Source organism: Arvicanthis niloticus, chromosome 11 (genome assembly GCF_011762505.2).
Source record: "Arvicanthis niloticus isolate mArvNil1 chromosome 11, mArvNil1.pat.X, whole genome shotgun sequence".
In the NCBI taxonomy this organism is placed as follows: domain Eukaryota; kingdom Metazoa; phylum Chordata; class Mammalia; order Rodentia; family Muridae; genus Arvicanthis; species Arvicanthis niloticus.
This window is the reverse complement of record NC_047668.1, coordinates 41,784,511-41,807,709: the sequence shown is the minus strand read 5'-3', so window position 1 is coordinate 41,807,709 and position 23,199 is coordinate 41,784,511. Positions and strand designations below refer to the sequence as shown.

The 23,199-nt window shown below is 47.2% G+C and overlaps 1 protein-coding gene across 2 annotated transcripts in view; it reads left to right on the top strand.

Moving 5' to 3' along the window:
- Positions 1-23,199, top strand: part of Asap2 (ArfGAP with SH3 domain, ankyrin repeat and PH domain 2) — a 154,678-nt gene that overhangs the window by 82,760 nt on the left and 48,719 nt on the right. For both annotated transcript variants that reach the window (XM_034514475.2, XM_034514478.2), the window contains exons 4-11: positions 4,671-4,745; positions 6,090-6,139; positions 9,138-9,267; positions 11,506-11,591; positions 17,156-17,231; positions 17,473-17,559; positions 22,288-22,391; positions 22,503-22,572. In XM_034514475.2, coding sequence (XP_034370366.1) covers positions 4,671-4,745; positions 6,090-6,139; positions 9,138-9,267; positions 11,506-11,591; positions 17,156-17,231; positions 17,473-17,559; positions 22,288-22,391; positions 22,503-22,572 — 678 coding nt within the window. The remainder of the gene's footprint in view (positions 1-4,670; positions 4,746-6,089; positions 6,140-9,137; positions 9,268-11,505; positions 11,592-17,155; positions 17,232-17,472; positions 17,560-22,287; positions 22,392-22,502; positions 22,573-23,199) is intronic.

Genomic DNA, 23,199 nt, shown 5'->3' with positions numbered 1-23,199 from the left:
TTCCCTGCAGTCTCAAAGCTGTCAGTACTAGAGGAGGTTGGTCCGTTGGTCTTATCAGGAGATCCCTGGATCCTAACATCTCCAAGAAAGATGTTATCAATGTGTTAGCGTTCCTGTCCAGGAGTGTCTCAGCTCATCTGAGGTTTGTTGGGGTTACTAGCGCATTAGCTTGCATACATGCTGCAGAGGCTTCAGACTTGTTGCCTTCCTGCCAGTACACATGGAGGACCAGGTGGAACAGGGCAACTCCCCAGTGAAGCCACTGACGAAGGCACTGTTAGAGTTCTATAGTTCTGTTTTGATTTTTATATTTAAGGTTTATTTTAGTCCTATGTGTGCATGTGTGTGCATGCATGTGTGTGCACGTGCACATGCGTGTGCCCAAGGAGACCAGGGAGTGGCTCCTTCTGGAGGGAGCTGTAGATACATATAGGTAGCTGTGAGTTGTCTCCTGTGGGTGCTGGGCACTGAAATCGGATCCTCTGCCAGAACAGATTGCTGTGTTCCTAACTATCCCTCTTGCCCAGTTTTTTCTTCCAGCAAGCAACATAAACAACCTAAGTAAGGTAGATTTTCCATATCATAAGAACTACCTATATAAATGAGTTAGTGCTTTCTGGAACCTTCCTAAAGCCAAGCCTCTATCCATGCCCCAGTTTTAGGGACCCCCTCCCCCAGCTTTTGCTCTGACAGTTAATCTCATCTCCCCAGCTCCAGTCAACACTTACCTGTTTTCTGCCTCTGTTATAACTCAATTTTGATTAGAAAAGCTGGATTTGTCATCTCAGTCAACTTGACAACTTGACTAACCCCAAGAAGAAAACCTTGTGAATAGAGACTCCTTCAGCAGGCCTGGCGCTGTGCTTCTGTCTCCAGTAGTTGTTGAGATGGCCCCCCTCTGCTGTGGCCGCCCCCACCTGCAGCAGCACCTCAGCCCACCCTCCGTGCCCTTCCATTCACCCAGGCACACTGCTTTCTGGTCCTGTAGGAAGGGCAGAATTCTTTCCTGTGTTTTAAAGCTGGTTTCTCAGGTCATGCTCAACAAAAATTTCCCTAGTTTCCAGGTAAAAGTGACTTTGAGAACCCCCTCCCCCGGGCGGGTGGGGGGGGGGAGGCTTCCCTTATAGCTCAAGGAGGTGCCTTCAGTGCAGGCCATTGTTTTCCTCCTAGCAAAGCTCAATTCCTGGGGCTCAGTCTGTCTTCTCCTAATCACTCTGTACCCCTGTCTCTTCCCTGGCTATGTGCATCTCCTGTGCACCGGTCTTCACTGTTTTAATTCTTAAATGTTCCTTCACAGGGACTGTGTGCCTGTCCCATCCATAGCCTGAAATATGCCTTTTTTCATTAATTTATTACTTTTTTCACTTTACGTCCTGATCACAGCCCCCCCTTTCTCCATCCTCATGACCCCCTCCCCTTCTCCTCAGAGAAAGGGAAGTTCTCTTTGGGTACCACTCTACCCTGGGACATCAAGTTGAAGCAGGACTAAGCATCTCCTTCCTCTCCCCACTGAGGCCCGACCAATCAGTCCAGGAGAAGGGGATCCAACAGCAGGCAACAGAGTCAGACCCCCCCCCCCCCCAACACACACACACACACACACACACACACACACACACACACACGCTCCAATTGTCAAGGGACCCACATGAAGACCAAGCTGGATATCTGTTCCAAATGTGTAAGGGGCCTAGGTCCAGCCCCTGCATCCTGCCTAAAACATTCTTAACTAAATAAAGATAAAAGCACACCAATGGAGTGTGTGCGGATAGCTGCGGTTGTTCACCCTCTCTGTAGACTTTGCCTACCTCTTCCTATTTTTACTTTAATAAATCTATTAGCATCAGCTTGCCTGCCTCCCTCCCTCCCTCCCTCCCTCCCTCCCTCCCTTCCTTCCTTCCTTCCTTCTATCTATCCATTCATCCTTACTTTGTTTGGTTTGGTTGTTGTTGCTTTGAGACAAGGCCTTGATCTTTCTATATAGCCAGCATGACCTTGAACTCTTGATCCTCCTGCATCGACCCCCTTAGTACTAGAATTACAAGTGTGTGGAATTATACCCAGTTTATGCAGTGTTGGGAATTAAATCCAGGGCTTTGTACAGGGCTAGCGAAGGGCTCTACTAAAACAAAGTGGGGAGCTACACTCCCAGCCCTAGAGTTATAATTCTCGCTTCGTGTATATATTTTTATTCTCATAGCCAGTTGTTTGCAGTGAAGACTTAAAGAAACCTGATGGATGGACTAAAGAGTTTACACACATTTGCTGTATTATAGTTGGCGGGGGGGGGGGGGGGGGGGGGGCCTGCTGACTAGCCCAGACTGGCTTTGAACTTGGGATCCTCCTCTCCCAGTCTCTAGCGTGCTTAGGTTACAGACATATGCACTACACCTACGTTTGATGTAAAAGTAGCAGTTTAATTCACTCTGTAACTGAAGCTTCATTTCCCTCTCTGATGTGTCCCACCAGGACTCACTGCCTGGCCATTCACTGCAGGTGGATCCTTGGGTGGGGGGGTGAGGCTGGACCAGCCTGGGGCTGAGAGGTTTCAGGCAGCTGAGGTGAGAACAGACTCTCGGGAGCTCATTTTAACGGGGTGGGGGGGGTGGGGTAGGGGGGAGAACAAAGTTATTTAAACCTTTGGGGTTGGGTATGGGCTATTGGGGTAAGCATACATCATTGGCTGGGGCTAAGATGCTGGAGATGCCTCATTTGCATAAGAATGCATTTCCGGTGCTGGTGGTCTTGACCTTATAAGGGGAGAGGAAGTTTAACCTGTCTGCCTGCCTGGCTACTTGACCTCCTGGGGATGGGGGCAAAGGTCCTACTCCTGTTGATCTCAGGATGAGATTTCCAGGGTTTGGACATGCCTTGACCCCACTCTTGCTTGGGGCCTGCTCCCCCGACCCTCGGTTCCTCTATCCCACACTGCCCCTCTGAGGGGGGGTGTGCGGTGCACACATGAGAGGTAGCATTTATATTTTCTAGAACTTAGTGGTTACAGGTGGGGCCTGCCAAGTGCCAAAAGAAATTCATAACAGGGAAAGCCTAGGGAATGCCGGGAAAGGCCGGATGCTCTCTTGCAGCTGAGAAAGGTGGCATTTGAGTTCTGGCCGGAGGGAAAATAGCTCTGGACAGTGAGGACAAGAGGACAGAGACTACCTCTTGGTGAAACAGCTGATTGTGGAGGGATGGTAACAGGAACAAGGTTGGATGTGTGGTCAAGAGCACCCTAGGGTGTCTGCCTTCATCCTTGATCTTGCAGGAGGAAGAGGTGATCCTCTTCAAAGCCCTGTCTTCACATCAACTCCCAATGGAACCCAGATATGACTGCTCACTTTCAGGTGTGATTGTTCTCTCTCGGGTGTGATTGCTCTCAGGTGTGATTGCTCTCAGGTGTGATTGTTCTCTCTCAGGTGTGATTGCTCTCAGGTGTGATTGCTCTCAGGGATTACTCATCAGCAAAGACTGGGTTGTTACTGTCAGCCCAAGACCTCACTTTCAACAGAACTTTACAGAACTTAAAAGTCGATCTATTAAGCTTAATCATCACAAGTCACAGCCAATTACAGTGTGCTTTGGGCTGACGTCAGGCCCATGACAAATGTTGACTTATTTAATACTAAAACAACAGTGTCTCAGTTAGGATTTCTATTGTTATGAAGGGACACCAGGACCACAGCAAATTTTATCAAGGAAAACATTTAATTAGGACTGGCTTACAGTTGCAGAGATTTAGTCCTGCAACGTGGTGCCATACAGACATGGTGCTGGCGAAGGAGCTGGCAGTTCTGCATCTTGATCCCCCAGCAGCAGGAGACTGTGAACCTCTGTGAACCTGGGGGAGGGGAGTGGGAATGGAGGCCCTTAGGCAGATGATGCGAAGGGCCGCAGGGGGATCCATCGAAGGGGCCTTTGGCAGGAGACTTAGGCAGCCTGGCTCAATAACGTGAAGGCTTCCCCTCACTGGTTCCTGATGAGAGATTCAGTCCTTGCATGTCCAAACTCTTCATTCATGATGAAGGTGGTGTATACAACTTACTCAGGGTGGACCAGAGATTAAATACCTTTTGCAGGAAGGAATATCCAGGAAGGGAAGATTATTGGCCAAACCCTCGGTGCAGCCCATCTGTATACCTCATTAGCATGGAGAACTCTGGGCTCTATGCTAAGTGACAACAGTCTGCCTGTGGGGTGTTGTGGTCACATGCTCCAGGACAGGAACCTGGTCAGGAGCAAATGCAAATGCCTACTGTTCTTAATTATGAAAATTGCAGGGATTCCTTAATCTGCCTCCCTTTCCAGTTTTTGTCTGGTGACAGGGTTCCACTTGTCCCACACCACAGCAGTGGTGGTAGGAGGTAGGTTGTGCCTGTTTCTTCCATGCTTTTGACTGATTGATTCTCTTACTGATTGATGGTTTCACTCATTAAAATAACTTTCCACAACTGAACAGTGGAAGGTTCTTATTGTGGAAGCACACAGATCTGGGTCTTTCTTTAGCTACGTGCTCACTTCTGAAGCAAAATATGCGTGGGTGGGTACGGCCACCATATTGTGCTGGCTAGGTGTGGTGAATTATTATCAGTGTCCCTTTCAACACCCTGATTGCCTTTGCTTTGGGTTAGAAAGGAAGTTGACTATCTTTTCTGTTCTCTCTCCCTTTTTAGATTCAGAATATGAACAACATCATCTCGTTCCCTTTGGACAGTTTGCTGAAAGGAGATCTGAAAGGAGTGAAAGGGGTAGGAGGAGCCAAGTCCTGGCGCTCTGACATCATGGGAGTCACAGTGCTGTCAACCGTCACCCCACCCAACACATGAGGCCACAGGGATGGCATCTGCTTTGTTTCCTTTAATGTGACATTTTGATGCCACCTTCTGTGGGAATGGCGGTGCCTCTCGGCCATTGGGTTGCTCTGATGCTGGCGCTACAGGCTTGGTAAAGGGAGAATGCAGAGGCGGGAAACAAGCCGGTTGAGGTTCCCTCAGGGGACAGGCAGTGGGATCTAGTTTCCTAGATGCAGTGTTGCTGATTTACTTCGAGGAAAGGATCCTAGTGAGGATAGAAAGTATCATAAGCATGAGCTAACTACATGTTTGTCCTTCAGAGGATAGGCCTGGACACTTACGCCACTGAGGCCTTGTAGTACTTAGTGAAAGCTGGAATTATTATTAGTCCTTGGGGCCAGAGAGATGTTTGGCTGAGTCCTTGAGAGATCCAAGCCTTTTATGTGCCTGTGATTTTTGGGTATCTGTTTGTTATATCTGGAAGCCTGTCTGCCCCATCTTGGGGACCTCTGCCTGGACCTTCTGCTGTGTCTCTTGCAAAGCGTGCAAGGAGGAAGCATTTAGGACCACAAGAGACATTACTTGTTTTCCCTGTGGAGACCCAGAAATGAGGCCATCTGAGTTACCAGGAGAAAAACAAAAGCAAAAACCAAGGGGTATGAGGTTGCCTTCCACAGAGGAAAGACAGATCCCATAGTGGAAGTATGGATCCACACTATGCACCAGGCTGTCAGGAGCAGGAGGGCAGTTTCACAAAAACAAACAAACAAATAAACAAACAAAACAAAACAAAAAACTTCTGTGGCCAGGGGAGACTCGAAGATGAAACACAGAAAAGAATCTTGTTGAAGAGAACAGACCTGTGTGGGAATCTTTTGATAGATTTGAAAGCCTCAGTGATTTTTTTTTTTTTTTTTAATTTCCAAGCCTTATTAAAGATCATAACTCTTCAGTTCCAAGTGCAGGAGAGAAATCAGGGAAACAGGAGAGTGGGACGGGGTTGGAAGTGAAAATGGGCGGTGTGTATGTTGTAGAGTCTGCTTTTGTGTGTGTGTGTGTATGTGTGTGTGTGTGTGTGTGTGTGTTTAAAATAACATGTACTTGAAAGGGAGAAAGCAGGCGAGAGCAGTCTGGCCACCCCGCCCACAGTGTACCAAAGGCACCTGGTTCTTATTATTTTTATAGGATCCCGTGCATGATTTCTTTCAGTCCTGTGCAGAGCCAGTCTAGGAATAAGGATGTTTGACTTGCACAGAAGTTAATGATTAATTAAACTTACTCGCTGCCCTCTGTTTACAGGATCTGAAAAAGCCCTTTGATAAAGCTTGGAAGGACTATGAAACAAAAATGTGAGTGCTTTTATTTTAATTTTACTTTTTTGGGAGGTATATGTAGGCAATTGGAGATTTCAGTCTTAAATCAGGTTTTTGTTGCTCGAAAGGACTTACTGAGTAGACCTAATCCAGGTAAGAGTTTGCCTAAAGCTGCATTGCCATGGCTCATACTGGCAGATGGGTTTCTGTTGTCTGCATTCGGAAATGGTGGCTTCTGCTAGCAAGCTCTGTGGTGTCATGGTGGCTATAGGATAGTATCTCATGCTGTGTCTTCCTGGTGATTCATTAAACAAACCTCGGGAGCTGGGAGAGGGCTCAGTGGGTAAGCCATGGACCATGTAAGTGTGAAGACCCAACTTTGAATCTCCAGAACCCACATGAAAAGCCAGGTGCAGTACTGCATGTCTGTAATCCCAGTGTTCTGGGGTGAGATGGGAGGCGGAGACAGGAGAATCCTGGAAGTTTGTGGGAAGATGTATGACCCATCGTTATACAGTGGCAAATGAGAGACTGTCTTAGACAAGTCAGAAAGCAACTGACACCTGAGGTTGTCCTCATGCCTGCCAGGATACACACATACCCTCAGTTACACATACACAGGCCCACTGCCACACACTAAGTTGCCCTGTTTGCTTGCTTGTTTTGGTTTGTGTCTTAAGTGTGCTCTTAGCTCTGGGTTCCTGTTTCTCTGAAATACCAGCTCTTGTGTTTTTAGGATTTCAAGCCCCTGGTGTTTCAATTTTACCTGGTTTCTTTGTTGCTGGGGCGGGAGGGATGTAGTGATTGGGGCTCTGTGACTCTGAGACCTGAACCACCAGCCACTCCTGGACAGCTATAGGCAAGGGCAGTTAGAGCCGTGCTTAACAGTTCTCATGCCAAAGACAGGAAGAATCAGCCAGCTAGAAAAAGCTGGGGTGAGGGGAGGGGGCGGTTAAGGCTTTCAATTATTTAAATGCTGGAGAACTCGACAATTCTTTTAAATGCCTTGTGCTTACTTGTAATCTCTCTGGGGACTGGAGGCGTTTCTGAATGGGAAGGAACTTTCATGTGAGACCGTCTGGTGCAGTGAAGAGGGTTAGAAAGGGGAAAAAAATCACTTCACATGTGACTCTAAGTATTTTTAACTGGGCTGTTTTGTTTTTAAGCTGTCCTGGGGTTTTCTTCCGTTAATGAAGTGTCACAAAGCTCAAATCCACCTGTGGAAATGCCATCTCTTGGCATTTATTCCACATGTGGAAATGGTACACCCTGTGTGGAAATTGCCTGGGTTTCAGGTCTGCAGTTTCACTGGTGACATCCACTCAAATGCTCAGCAGGGGTGTCATGAAACTGGGGGGACCTGGAAGGTCTGTTCAACCCAAGGAGACTCCCAACTATTGGCCCTGCCCATTTAGCCTGTTTTAACTGTGATAGGTTCTGTGACGTCTGCAGGGATAAGCCTTGCTGAGGGCTGCCACTTATGTACCCAGCAAGACAGTCTCAAGCTAGGGCCAGGAGTGCTATTGACAACTTCCGTCCAGCTGTACCTCTGCCTGCTTCCTTTCCCCAAGGGCTGGCTTAGAGAATGCTGTGGGAGAGAGGCCTCTGGCTGTGAAGAGATAGACTGGGGAGAGAAGATGTCACACACTCTCTGAGATGAAGCATTGCCTGCACAGCATAGGACAGAATCACCTACAGAGGTTCAGAGTCTGGTGTGTAAGGGGCAGAGCCTTTTAAACTCAAAGCAACCCGAGGATATGTTAAAAAGATATTTTTTTTAAACCCACGAACATGAGTGGTTCCTCTATCCCAAGAAGCCTCGCCTCCTGTAGTGACTAGGTTTAAGATGTCTTCAGGATTCTCAGCGGTAGCTCTGGACTGAATATAGATACATGGCCGGTGACCATAGAATTGTATAAGGAGTCCAGAGGCTTAGTGGCCACAGCTCCACTAAGGTGCCTAAATTCACTGAACAGTGTTTCTGCCAAATGGCCTCTTAAGTCCCTCATGCTCTTTTCTCCTTCAGCTTGTTGGGTTTACCCTGTGCACCCAGACAAAAGAGCAAGGACTGACGTTCCTGCTTCTTACACACACACACTCTCTCTCTCCCTCTCCCCCCTCTCCCTCTCCCCCCTCTCCCTCTCCTCCCTCTCCCTCTCCCTCTCCCTCTCCCTCTCCCTCTCCCTCTCCCTCTCCCTCTCCCTCTCCCTCTCCCTCTCCCTCTCCCTCTCCCTCTCCCTCTCCCTCTCCCTCTCCCTCTCCCTCTCCCTCTCCCTCTCCCTCTCCCTCTCCCTCTCCCTCTCCCTCTCCCTCTCCCTCTCCCTCTCCCTCTCCCTCTCCCTCTCCCTCTCCCTCTCCCTCTCCCTCTCCCTCTCCCTCCTGTGACAGGAAACCCTCAAGTAGCCTGTTTCATCATCAAACAACTTTTAAAGAAAATGCCAGCTACGTCTCTGTGTGCCACCCAAGGCTCGGCAGTCGGTGCCTCCGTGGACTTTAGATCTAGAGCTTTCTATGGCTGATGTGACTCTCTGACTCCCTTCCCCTTGGTGGTGGTTCTGGTGTGTGCTGTGCTGGTCAGTTTATACCCGAACTGTACACATGACATTTAGTAACGTAGCTCAGCATGAAGTCACCATGAAAAGGGCCCAAAGGACAGATGAACAGCATGATGCTGTAGAGAGAAGTATTGTGGAAGCCGAGTAGCATGTGACTTTACTAAATGAGGCAGGGAGGGTGCTAGTGGAGGTCCAGAGAGAGGCTGGTGACCCAGGGCAAGGTGTATGTGAATCTCCCATCAGACACGGATCAGACCTCATACGTGCTTGGGCAGGATCTGTTCAGTAGTAGCAGGAAGGCCAAGTCTAATGTGTTTTTATGAGACAACATGTGGTTTGCTTTCTGCAAGAGTTAAGAGGTTGCCTGCTCAAAAGAGCATGGCGAGCGTTTGTCTTGGCAGGTGACTCTGAGGCTATACTGTAGGGAGTGTCATGCCGAAAGGCCTCTTGATCAATGCCTGCTTCGTCTTCACACATAGAACCAAAATAGAAAAGGAGAAAAAGGAACATGCCAAGCTCCACGGGATGATTCGTACCGAAATAAGCGGGGCTGAGATTGCAGAGGAGATGGAGAAGGAAAGACGGTTCTTCCAGCTGCAGATGTGTGAGGTAAGATGCTGTGAGAGGAAAGCCACTCAGTGCAGGCCCCGCCACATGTGCATGCCTCCTCTCCACCGAGCCTGTGGCTCTGGTGACAGTACCCACTTGGATACTGGGCTGCATTTCTGTACTAAAGGTTTGCTTTGTTAACGGAATGGTAGACTACTTACAGGTGTGTGGGTTTAGGTTCGTCTAACACCAACTTTTATTAAAGGAAGAGAGAGGGGAACTCAGAAGTTAAGAACACCTGCCGCTCAGCCCTGAGGACCTGATTGTGGATCCCTGCATCTAAGTCAGGCTGCCAAAAACCCCTGTAATCCTAGCTCCAAGGGATCTGACACCCTCTTCAGGCCTTCAGCTAGGCCTGCATGTACGAGTGTGTGTGCTTGTGTCCATGTGTGCATGTACACACAGACACAGATGAGACTCTTTTTTCCGTTTTTTGTTTTTTGTTTTTTGTTTTTTTAAGTAGAATAGAGAACCTGAAGAATGTCCTCCCTGGTCTCCCATACTTTCTCAAAGGAGTTGGCTAGAATACTTACTTCTTTGCTGCTTTTAAGACTTCCTAGTGTACCTGTGGAGTTGATGAAAGGGAGGAGGGGTGAAGATTCAGCCAGCAACCATTCATGCAGCCCACAAACTGAGGCCTTAGCATCCAGTTCCCAGATGTCACTTGCCCTCAGGTTCTTGCTTCCTGTGGCCTGTGGCCTGTGGCCTGTGGCCTGTGCCTTAGAGAAGGGCAGAAGGGGAGCTGACCCTAGAGGTCTTTATCAAGATCACAGACCACTGAGCATGAAGGCCTTTGTATTTTTGTGCCTCACTATGAATGAGAATGGCCCTGTCTCTCCCTGGGCTCTACATCAGTGTAATCCCGGCTCAGTGCCACTTGTTACACCCTCTTAAATTGGACACTATTTAAAAAAAAAAAAATTGTAAACCCTCCTTCCTATTCATCTCCGTACGCATTTCTGATTGTCTCTTAGAATAAGTTCCGGTAAGTAGAATTTCTGGGTCAAAGAGCGAGCACATTTTAAGTCTTGATTCATTGCCAAGCATTTTATTTAACGATTGTATCATTTTGGCCCATGGCCAGACATCCAATTAACAGCAAATAACTATCAAAAAGGAAGGAGAAGAGAACACATAGGCAGTTCTTACAGAGAGGAGAAAATTGGTTGTTATGGTTTCAGAATGGCTTCCTGTCCCCTCCCTGGCTTGCACAGCTGGCCTGGGAGAGTTCTTAGACTTGGCCTGAGAGACAGCTGGGAACTCATGGGGCCTAGGTCAGGTTAGCAGGGTTTCCTGGGCCATCCTGTCTTAAAAATGAGGTGTGCTCAGAATTCTTATACCACAGCCTCACAGTGAGGGCAAAGGGGGTTATAGAGCCCTTGGTCTGTATACTTTTAGGAGGAAGAGACAGGTGCATTTCATAATGCCTGCTAATTGGCCCTTAGTAGGTTCTCCAGGTTAGAAGTGACTTTGATGCAATTTAATTTAAAATTCCCCTTTTTAGCAATAATATTTAGGGAAAGTGTTTTGGGTCAGCAACATGGCAATAAAGTCTCAGCTACTGGATTGTAGCAGTTAGTATTGAAGACAATGACCCGACAAAGAGGAATTTGAAGCTGGTTGATGGTGGCGCATGCCACTGATCTCAGGACAGCCAGGACTATGTAGAAAGACAGTGTCTCAAATGATACAAAAAGGATCTGGGAAGAAGAGTGTGCATAGGAAGATCTAAGGTAGTTAGAAATGCCCATTTGTTCCAGGCATCTTCCTTCCGTGCAACCAGAGTAAGCTTATCCTGTCTGGAAGTGGTAGAATAGCTAGTTAGGTAGAGATAGGTTCTTAAACACTGAATCACCTGGCTATCATAACCATTGAAACATATGCAGAAGGTACTCAGCATCTGTCTGCCACTTGCCCCGCCCAGTCTACAAGCTGTTAAAGAAGAGAGAGTCACGGGCTGTGGCTCAGTTTGTAACTACTCTCCACGAATCCCTGGGGTCAGTCTCTAGCCCTGCGGATAAGACAGATGTGGTATTGCACACTTGTAATCCCAGCACTTGGGGGGCAGAAGCGAGAGGATGAAAAAGGCCAGGCCCTCCTTGTCTGTATGACAAGGAGTTCAAGGCTAGCCCAGGCTACTGGAGTCCCTGGTTCAAAAGACATCCCCAGTGTCTTCAGAAGCTCAGGTTAAGCTCCTGCTTGCTCTTCTCTCAACATCCTTTCCTTACTTCTCCACAGTACCTGCTGAAGGTCAATGAAATCAAGGTTAAAAAGGGTGTGGATTTGCTTCAGAACCTGATCAAGTACTTCCATGCCCAGTGCAAGTAAGTGTCCCTTCTTTATGGCATCTTTTCGAATGTTGCTCCATGGACGACAGCTTCCGATGGATAGCATTGCTTTGAGGGACTTAAACATTCACTTGGAAATGACCATGGTATGGCTGAGGACATAGCTCAGTGGTAGATCACTCTTGGCCAAGCATGTGTGAGGGCCCAGGCTCAACCCCCAGAACTGCAAAGAGAAGGAAAGGAAGAAATTATCATGCGCTGGGGCTAGTGACATAGTTGGTTGTACAGTGTTTGCCTAGCATATGGGAGTGGGAGGGGTGGATATGGTGGGGGCAGGGTGGTGTCTTGGGTTTAATTTCCACACTACATTAACCAATGTGATGGCACACACCCATAGTCTCGGTGCTCTTTAGAGGTAGAGGTAGAAGTGGCAGAAGTTTAAGGTCATCCTTGGCTATACAGAGATTAGTCTGGGCTACATGAAACCCTATGAATGAATGAATGAATGAATGAATGAATGACCATGGAACAAAATAAGTGTTCAGGATACAACACAGATGAACCTTGACCTTGTAGAGGGATGGAAGCCAGAGACACAAGACCACATTGCATGACTGCATTTGCCAAGTCATGGGTTAAAGCATATTTATAGACAGAAAGCAGCTTAGCAGTTACCATAGACAAGTAAGAGATGGAATCTGACTGTTCGTGGGTGTGGACTTGCCTTAGGAGGTAACAGAAACATTCTGGAATCGTGCTGGTTGCTCAGCCCTGTCAGTATTCTGAAACCCACCGCAATGTACACTTTGAAAGAGTCATCTTATGGCTTGAGACTTGTGTCTCAGAAAAAAAAAAAGTATATATACAAATATTTGAAAATTGACATATTGTCATATATATTTTTTTCTTGCTGACATGATCTGACACATGATCTCAGAGGTTTTTGTTGTTTTTGAAAGAGTAAGGAAATGGTGTTAATTTGATGTATTATGTTAATGTTAAGACAGTATTTTCATTTACTGCTGGATCTGGAAAGTCAATAGGAAAAAAAGAAATACTTCATGTTCTAGATCTTAGCTTTGCTCTCTGGATGTCAGCCTCTGCATGGTTCCGTTTCTGTCCCAGGCCCCTGAGCACTGGTGTAAGTACACACCCATGGCTCCTTTACTCACCGGCCCAGTCTTTGATGGAGTTTGTGCTATGTCAGGCTTTATGCAAAGTGCTAAGTTAAAGGGATGTGGTTGGGGAGATGGACTTAGGCATTGAATGCTTGCCACAGTGTTCTGAAGACTGGAGAGACGTTGCTAAGGGAGCTGGCTGCTCTTCCAGAGGATTCAGGTTGGATTCCTAGTGCCTGTGTAACAGCTCACAAACGTCTATAACTCTGGTTTCAGGGATCCAACTTTTCTGACCTCTGAGGACTCCTGCAGGCATATGATATGCATACACACACTCAGGTACACACATGTACACATAAAGCTAAACTATACATTTAAAAAAAAGAGTAGCCTCGGACAGTGGACTGCCATAGAATAGGCTGAGATGAAGTAGCCTGGCTGGACTGGTCACAGCTGGAGTGAAGATAGTGAAGTCTCAAGTGCCACACCCATTTGCTTACCTGTCCCTGAATGGGCTTTGCCTGGGGCTGGTGTCATTGTTCACACCTTTCCTAGAATGTCAGCAGAAGTCCCCTGTTTTCTCCTGGAACTCAATCCTGGCAGCAGCCCTGATGGGCTCTTGCCTTGATAGCAGCCTCTGCGTGCCTCCCAGATGGCTCTTCATTCATTCCATGTCCACGGGTGCTACGTGGACCAGCCACATATGTGCAGCAGGGCTGTGTGCTCACCTCTGTATGGCTGTGGTGAGTAGTGTAGCTGTGGTGACATCGCCTCCCTGCAATTATGATCAGGGTGAGCTTGTGCTGGGGAAGATTGGCCCAGAGTCAAGAGGACCTGGAATTTCTGGAATTTTTAAGGTGGTTTCCCTGACCAACTCAATGACTGTTCAGCAGATCGGCTGCTCTGCCCTCCCCATAACCCGGCTGCCAGGCTATGTAGGAAGTGGGTCGCTTCCTTGCTGAGTTTTTATTTTTAGGAAGAAGTTATTCTCAGATTTCCTTTTTCTTCTTTATTTTGCACAAACTATCAGTTGGGTAGCAACAGGCCACTTGTGGAAAGTGAATTATTTGGCCTTTTATGGCCACGAGCTCAATAACCTTCTAAAATATGAATCTTCTGCTTCCTCCTTGGATGGGTACTAGTGTATGGGCGTGTGTGGGGGCTGCGTCCTCACATTGGCTAATTCATACTTGGGGAGATAAAACTGAGCCCAAGAGGCTTTGTTCTCAGACCCTGTGGACCTGAGGTCACATGTGCGTTCTGCATGTGGTAAAGTCCTTCACATTCCTTCCTCGGGTACCTGGGTCCCTAGCCTCACAACCTCCTCACCACAGCCGCCTTTTGTGAGTGTGAGAAGCCTCTGTGTGGTATCCAGCTCTTAGGACAACTTCCATGCACCTTACTTAATTTTGTTTCTCAAATTCAATTTTGCTTGTTACATTGTGTAACAAGCTTTTTGAAGTATCTTGAAGAATACATCATGGTTTATTTTGTGTAAAGATACCACTTGCATCCCTGGAGCAGCTGAAGGGGTGGGATGCTGTTTTGTAATAGAATCTAGAAGTAGGGCAGCCTTTGAAACAGTAACTAAAGGTCGCTCTCAGGTGGAAGGGTGTGTTAAATTGCCTTGTGCTTTGGGTACATACTGCTCGGAGGCATCATGGCCAGCTGTATATGATGACTTGAGATATATTGGGTTGATGAGGCTTGGGAGGTGGAGCTCCGGAGGGGTTTACTTTCATGACAGGAAAGGGTGGGCACTACAGGCAGATCCTCAACAGATGAGGTACCCGTCTGGTGTGGTGGTAGTGTAAGCATGAGAGACTTGGTGTACAGTGTATAAGGTCCACGAGAGGAGTAAAGATTGCACCTAAATAGTTCTATTTCCAGGGCTTGAAAGTCTGGTTGAGCCAGGAAGTGTCTAATAGGCCAGAGAACAAAGTCCGAGTTGATAGCACTGATGATAAAAGCTCTTCCACGGGAGGAAAATGCTTGACTGGGAAAATCGCTAATAGGCTGTCGGGGGAGATTGGAAGGGACATGCACCTGTGAGTGTCCCGGTGACACAGAGGTCACCGAAGCAGCCAGCCCTTGAGCTCCTGTACTTTGAAGCTGCTGGCTAGGCCTGGCATCCTCAGCAAGGAGTGCACTGACAGATGGGAGCTTTGAAAGGGGTGAGCATGGGCGTTATAGGTAGACTTGTAAGTATATCAAGGCTGTGACAAAGATGTCATCTATGTTTTTAAGCCCAAGCTTTTATCACTCTTCTGAGTGCATTCTTCAGGAAACATGTGTATGTGTGAGAGCCAGGTCTCTAATTAGTTACATGCTTGCTCTCTCCACCTACCTCAGGGATAGTTGCCAAGCTCCAGCGGTGCCCAGTGCTGTGCACCTGTTCCCTCCCCATGGACCACTGCCTTCATGTGCTGTCTGTCGTACTTTCTGCTTTTCCTATATCTGCATTCTCTGTCTCTTTCTCTCTTTTGACCTAGCTACATTACCAGAATTTGGAGGTGCTAAGAAAATCATTACATAAAGGAAAACTTGAACTAAGCCCCGGGGATCACATGAGTTCACAGTGGGAGCAAACCCAGTTACAGTTCCTGCAACTCCACAGTCCTTCAGGATTTCTGTGTCAATTGAGGGGTCCCAGAGACAGAGGGACCTGGCAATTCTGCCCTTACTCTGGCCACAAACACCTGGACAAATCACACACTGACACAGGGACGGAATTGCTAATTCAGAAGCAAAGTCTGTTCAGAAAAGATCAGATAAACCAGGAATGTACAGTATACATGTACATGTCTAAGGAGTGAAGTAAGAACACTAGCAGCACACTGTCAGTGTGTCCGGAGCTCACTCTATGTGTGTGTGTGTATTATGCATGCATGTATATGTGTATGTGTGTGTGCATGCTTATGTGTGTGCATGCTTGTATGTGTATGCATGTGTCTATATACAGGTGTGTATGCATGTGTATGCAAATGTGTGTGCAAATGTGTATGTGCATGTGTGTATATGCCTGTGTGTATATGCATGTGTGTGGATATATGTGTATGTGTATGCATGTGTGTGTGTGTCCCATCACTAAGTTGAGTTACAGGCTACAATGTTTTTTTCATGACCCTTTGTTTTGTGGCACACAGTATGAAAGAGTCTCATAGGACCACCGGTGAATTAGGAAAAAGGAAAAATCACCCATGTGAATTTTACTTTGAGACCCAGGTCATTTTTTTCTCAGCCCAGATGTTTATTATTTATTTTTGAGTGTATGTGTGTGCAATGCATGCATGTCATGGGGTGACCCTGAGGTCAGAAGACCACTCTGGGAACCCATCCTCTCCTTCCACAGTCTCTCTTTTCCTGCTGCTATGTGTGTTTCTGGCCAGTTGTCCTGTCTTCGCCTCCGATCTTACCATCTTAGCGGGAAATGCTGGGATTAGACCACATCTGGCTTTCTGTGTAGGCTTCCCAGGAATGATTGAATTCTGGTTATCAAACAACTGAATTTCCCCGAGCCCAGCAGGGTGTCTTACTTACCTTTCTTGTGGTAAAAAGCCTTTAAAAGCAAGTTAAGAAAGAGAGGCTAAGAAGGAGGCTCACTGTATGGGTAGGTGTAGTCTACCAGACAGGGCATGGTTAAGAAGGAGGCTCACTGTGGGTATGTGTAGTCTACCAGAGGAAGGGCATGGTACCAGGTGAGGTAGCTGGTCACATCACATCACAAAGCAGAAAAAGGAGTGCTGGCGTTTAGCTTGGTGCCCCCTTTTTATTCAGTCTGGGACCCCAGCTCATGGGATGGTGTCCCCAATATTCACATTGGTCTTTCTTGCTTCCTCTCTGGAAATGCCCTTGCACACAGACCCAAATGTGAGTCTCTTAGGTCCTAAACCCAGTCAGGTTGATGTAAGATTAATCGCATGCTTCGGAGCCATCCTGAAGACCAGCAACTTTGCAACATTTCCCAAATACTTTGTCTTGAGTGACCTGACAGCCATCAGTCCCTATCTTAGGAGATTCCTTTTGCTTTCTAACCTTTAAAACCCACGATGCTTTTCCGCTATGCAGATGGAGCCCGGTCATTCATGTGTGTCAAGGTTGCCTGGTTTCTCACTTGTACTCTCTCCCACTTAACTGTTTCCTGTTGGGGAATTCTCTAATGCACGCTCTCGTCTGTATCCCATGGCTTTTTGGCTTCAAAGCCCTCACTTCCACTATCAGGAGAGTCTAGTTTCTTTCCATTTATTAACTGGAAAATCAGGTCTCTTGTTATGTGGGTCAAAAAAAATGTCACAAATGCTCAGGCTTATAAGTTGTTCTCTGTTCATTTAACAGTTTTGTCATTTTATTTTGGTTTTTGCTGGATTGTTTCTGTTCCTCTAGGAATCACATCCTGACCAGCCACCTTCCCTTGGACAGTCTTGTCTCTAACAGCCTTCTTCTCCCTTGTGATGTGCAGTCTCTGCTTTTTCTCTCCCCCAGTTTTTTCCAGGATGGGTTGAAAGCAGTAGAAAGCCTCAAGCCTTCCATCGAGACGCTCTCCACGGACCTCCACACCGTGAGTAGGCGCCTCTGTGCTCTTTAACTCCCCTTTCAGCCGGTAGCACATTCAGGCCCCGTTTGGTAACCTTGTGCATGCACACTATGCTGTCCAGAAATGACTGGTGCTTCTGGAACAGTACTGAGGGACGATGTGAACAGGTCACCCTCCCGAGGGCTCGTGTGTGGCAACACCACGATCTGCAACATCTAAGGTGCACCCCGGTTTTACTTTTCTCTGCTTTGCTTGCTTTTCAAAGATCAAACAGGCCCAGGATGAGGAACGACGGCAGCTGATACAACTTCGAGATATTTTGAAATCAGCATTGCAGGTGGAACAGAAAGAGGTGAGGGGATTTAACATTGAAGGATCACAGTCCATCGGTCCCCTCCCCCACTGCTGCTGCCAGCGCCTTAGAGGTTTGGGGCTGAGGAGTATGACATCTGTATCTACCACAGGACCATGTCTAGCAGCCCTGAAATGTCTTTTGCTTTTTTAAATTTTAGTTTTACAAGGATGTCTGTCTTAAGATAGTTACTTCTAGGAGCAGCAACTGCCGTGGGCCTGAGTGGCCAGGTGTGATGCTTTCTTGCTCTGCCAGTTTCTGGTAGTTTCGTTTATCTCATGTGTACCTTAAGTTCTATTCCTAGACTCTGTGATTTCCCTGTTGTGCTGTGTGTGAACTTCCCCCCACCCCCCAATGTGAACTTTACCCTGTGTGAACTCTCCCGTGTAAACTTTCTCTGGTCTATGGAATAGGGACAGAACAGATTCCCTTAAAGCCCAAGAGTGTTCTGTCTGTGAAGAGTTAGGCTGGGTGTAGTGGCACTTGGAAGGCTGAGGCAGGAGGACCACCATGAGTTTGAGGCCAGCTGGTGTTGCATAGTGAATTCCAGGCCAGAGTGAACTATATAATGATGTCTTGTACAAAGATAAAAAATAAAAGATGAGAAGAGAGCCGGGACGATGGCTCAGAGGGCGAAAGCGCTCGGTGCACAAACCTAATACCTGAATTCTGCTCCCAGATGCTGCTGTGGAGGGAGAGAACCAACTCCTGAAGACACCTGCCCTGGCACTTGCATGGCCACTCTCATGGATGCACACACGCACGCACACACGCATGCACGCACGCACGCACGCACGCACGCTAACAACAACGCTTTCTTAAAGAGGAGAAGAGTTAACTTTCCACATGGCTCCACTTGAGCAGCCAGCCATTTGTGGTTCTCCACCATTCCTTTGGTGTGGTGATATCTTTGTGTCCCCCACACATCACCAAATGATAACAATGCAGCTTTGGTATTATAATGAATAACTTTGTCTCTAGTCCATTGTTGAGGTTAGCCCTGAACTCATAGACTCAAATGATCCTCCTGCTTCAACCTCTGAGTACTGGGATGTAATGAGAATTTAATGTAAATCCTCTTCTCTTTCAGTAAATTTAAGTCACTACTTAACAAAACATAGTTCTTAGACTGTAACCGAATCTTGTTGTTTTTCTCCTAAATGCATTTACCTTTTGTGACCGAAGTCTAGGAGAGTAAGTACCCAGTATTTTCACAAATTGCAGAGTATTGCATGTTTTGGTCATAGCTATTTCTTCCTCTTACACCTTAATGGCTGGTTCATTTCAGCTTTTACTGTCTCTACTTTCACTGTAGCAGATGATTTTGCTGTAAAGATGGTAGAATTTGGATGCATAAGACAAGCGTAATGGAAAATTCCCAAGTTTAGATTAGACTTATAGGGCCATTCCTGAGGATGGAGCTCACCCCTAGCCCTCCCTGCGGGGCTGAATTCCGCAAGCCCTCTAGTCTATCCTGAGCCCTTTCTCAGCAGGACTGCTTCTGAGCACCCTCTCCATAATGCTGCTTTGCCAGAGATTGCTCACAGCATGGTGATCTTGTCCTAGTCCAGAAGGTGCAAGTCTTGTGATTCGAGACCACAGCCTCACAGTAAGTAGAAGAGGCAGGCTGCGTGTCATTGAGGCGGCTGCTCTCCAGAGCACTGGAATGAATGGTGGAGAGCTGGCTTTGTCTGAGGAGGCTCTAACCCAGGAAGAAATGATGCAGTCTATGAGGCATGGCTCAGTGGGCAGCCACTGGGGTACCAAGACTGTGATGGATCAGGCTGTGCAGGATTTGAGGTCTGAGGAAATCGATTTCATCAGAGAGCTGTTACTGACAGGGACTAATTCATTTCTTTCTTCTGCTATTGGAGCCCCTAGATGCAGTAGTGAGCCATGCACTTACCCTCAGTGTCTGAGCTATAATGAACAACTTCACTGTTGTCCATCACCAGTGCACCCTGCTACACCTCAGCCCTCCCCGCTACACCTCAGTCCTCCCTGCTACAACTCAGCCATCCCCATACACCTCAGTCCTCCCCGCTACACCTCAGCCGTCCCCATACACCTCAGCCGTCCCCGCTTGCCTCTTTTCTCCCCTACAACTTGCTGCACCGACTCTTTTTAAAAATTATTTATTTATTTTATGTCTGTGAGTGCACTGTAGCTGTCTTCAGACACACCAGAAGAGAGCATCGAATCCCATTACAGATAGATGGTTGTGAGCCACCGTGTGGTTGCTGGGAATTGATCTCAGAACCTCTGGAAGAGTAGTCAGTGCTCTTTAACTGCAGAGCCATCTCTCCAGCCCTCCTGCTCTTGCTCAAACCCTGCCTTCTATTATAGGCCCAGGACTCATGGGCTCTTTGGCTCCCCGGTCATAGGTCCTACCTGCATCAGTTTTCCTCTACTAGTCCCGCCTCCCTGCCCCAGTGTGAGCATTACAGGTGTGTACCACACCCAGCTCAAATGAGTCTTTGATGGGGTTACTTTTAGTCTTCCAAAGAGAGTCATGAGCAAGGCAGGATTTCTCCTTTCCGCTCCACTGTGTTATTCCTTACGGTGTAGAAAGATAGGTTTGCTCTAGATATTCCGAGACTTAAAGTTCTGTCCTTTAGGGAGAGTGTGAGGCCTGAGGCTGCCTCCTGTGAGGAGGATAAAGTCAGCACCCAGACATCAGCATTCATGGATCCAGTGTTAGGTGTATAGCAAGACTTAATAGTATTACATATAAAACAGCACTCCCCAAATACACCCAGCAGCTCAGTGCTCTCTGCATCAAAATCCCAGCTGCCTTTTTGCAGAAATTGACAAGCTGACTCTGAAATTTGTATGGAAATGCAGAAGGATTCAGAGTATCCAAAGCAATCATGACCTGACTTCAGAACTGGCCGCAAAGCTGTAACAACTGCAGCGCTGTGGTGGGCTGGAATGTGGATGGGTGTGCAGAGGGATGAGACAGGATTGAGTTCAGTCAGAACCCATACGTTTATGGTCAGTAGACTTCACCAGTGTTGCCAGGACTGTGGGAAAAGAGTGGTCTTGAGACATCTATCTTCCCATCAGAAATGGAAGGAATCTGAAAACCCACCTCACATCATAACCTTAAATTAACTCAAAGAGAGCTGTAAAACTCTCAAAAGACTTATTTATAGCTATAGCCTCCGTGATCTTAAATTAGGTGGTGGTTTCTTGTATGTATGGCCCCTAAAGTACAAATTACAAGAATATTCCAAGCTGGGAAGGGTCCCCGAGGCTTGCCGTTGCTTGAAGCCGAAGCCTGCACTATGGCCCTGGCTCTTCTGCCTCTGGCTCGGTGCATGTCTCTTCCTCCCATTCTTGTTTCCTGTCTTCTAACTTCTTGCCTGGAATAGTTTTGTTTGGTTTTGTTTTGTTTTAACCTTTGAGAGATTCTTCCAGGCTCTTTCTTTCTGCAGCGTGCTCCTTTGGTCCCTCAGTTCTTGGGTTGAGTTTGATTATGTTGATCGTCATATGTTAGTACCTTCATTGTCTGGCCACTGCCTTTGCTTTCTTGGGAACAATCAGCTGTTTGACACCTGGAAGGAAGTTGGCCCTAGTCTCTGGCAACTTCCAAAGTAGCTTGATGGAAGGAGGGGTGTCAGTGGACCCGAGTGTCCGTTCTACACTCCGCTCTGTCTTTGAGAGGCTCTGCCCCCTAAGCAAACCTCTTAATATCTTCACACCTCTTGATTCCTCGGGAGAAGTGAACCAGTTTGACAGAATCCATAATAAACAGAAAGGGTCTTAGATCTTGCCTGGTTTCAAGCAGTTAGTGGCCTCTTCCCACTTACTCCCCATAGGTCTGCTGGAATCCAGTACTGGCTGGTTGCTCTTTGCATGCTCAGTGTGGGATGGGGACCTGTCAGAACTGGCACTGGCCTGGGTTCTGGAGAATTCTCACTGGTTCTTGCTCTGAGAAACTCAAGTACTAGAGTTCGTCATCGGGTGGGTGTACGCTGTTAGTCTCAGCTGAGCACATGGATGGCCTCTATTCTCATGGTACACTTGGTCAGTGTTGTAGCAATTAAGAACAGCGCCACCCACCAACACACGCATGGACACACCATGAAATTGACAAGGCAAGCAGGGGGATATTTGACCAGTGCTGTTATCTACCAGGAGTTTACATATGTGACCGAATCCATCCTTAGCACATACATTTACAGTCTTATTGAGTGTTTTCCTGTTGTCCAAGAAAGAAAATGAGCTAGAAAGACCAAATAGATGTTTTCTTTTTGCCCATGTGGCAAGCAGTGATCTTTGTGAAGATACACTGATTGTTCTGTCTCAAGGCTTCACCACCACAGGATCTCCTAGCCATGGCCTGGGTCCAAATTAAAATCCAGCACTTCCAAGGTGGCTCATTAAAGCCAGTGTAGAAGCACTGATGGTTTAGAGGGAGATGGAAATGCTGGGATGGACTTCATGGTCATCCACATGTGAGGCAGTATTCTAACGTTCAGCTCCCCGACACCAGCACTAGAAATACTGGATTTCCTTCTACAGAGGGTTGATGGCCTTTGTGAGTTCTTTGGTGGAGATTTTGGGGTTTTTTCTTTCTTTTTTTTGGCGAGTGATGAGGGGGGACGTTTTATCACAATAATAAAATACTTCGGCATATGCTTCTTTTTATGTAGTGTGTTTAAAAAAAAAAACACCTGGGACTTACAAGACATATTAAAAAGCAGTTTCTTGACCGAATTTCAGGACTCCCAACTTCGCCAGAGTACAGCGTACAGCTTACATCAACCTCAGGGGAACAAGGAGCACGGGACGGAGCGGACCGGGAACCTCTACAAGAAGAGTGACGGGTAGGTGACCAGCTGGCTAGGTGCTGAGTTGGAGCATGCGCTGGCTACCTCCTGTGTTCTGTCTCCTGCGTTCTGGTCTAAATTGGCCCTATCTCCCCTCTTCTTCTTAAGGATCCGGAAAGTGTGGCAGAAGAGGAAGTGTTCCGTTAAAAATGGCTTCCTCACCATATCCCACGGCACCGTGAGTATCTTGTAACTGGCACTTTCAGCTGAGGGCGGTTGCTGACATCTGTTATATGCGCATTGCTCTAGTGAGGACACATTCTGAAGATGTTTCCCCGTTAAGAGCTTTGTGCCCTTGCCTGTGTGGGGAGCACCTGCACCCTGGGCGTGCTCCTCTGGTCACCTGCAGCCTGGTCACTATCCATGGCATCACCAAATCCATGACAAACCGGTCACTCAAGCTACTTTTCTTTTGTAACCTTTGACTTCCAGAAACCATCAAACTTGCTCCCCCAGCTAACTTTATTCTGAACATCCTCCTTACTTACAGAGACTTCTGCTGTCTCTAGAAAGAAAGGAATAATCTTTTTAGTCATCAGGATTTAGGAACCAAATCTAGAGGGACAGGGAATTCTATATATCTCTTATAGAAATTTCATATCCCGTGCCCAACTTAAGCAAGTTTTCCTCCCTTTCTCCCTGTTTATAGAAGTGCATACAGCACAATGGAGCCCTGTATGGGCTTGTGTAAGAATCAAATCATTTTCCAGTTTAGTTTTCAGAGATCAGAAACACTGTCACGGTCCTTTACTCCCTCCACCTGGTGTGACTGGGGCCAGTGACCCTGGTCAGGATTGTCAAGGCC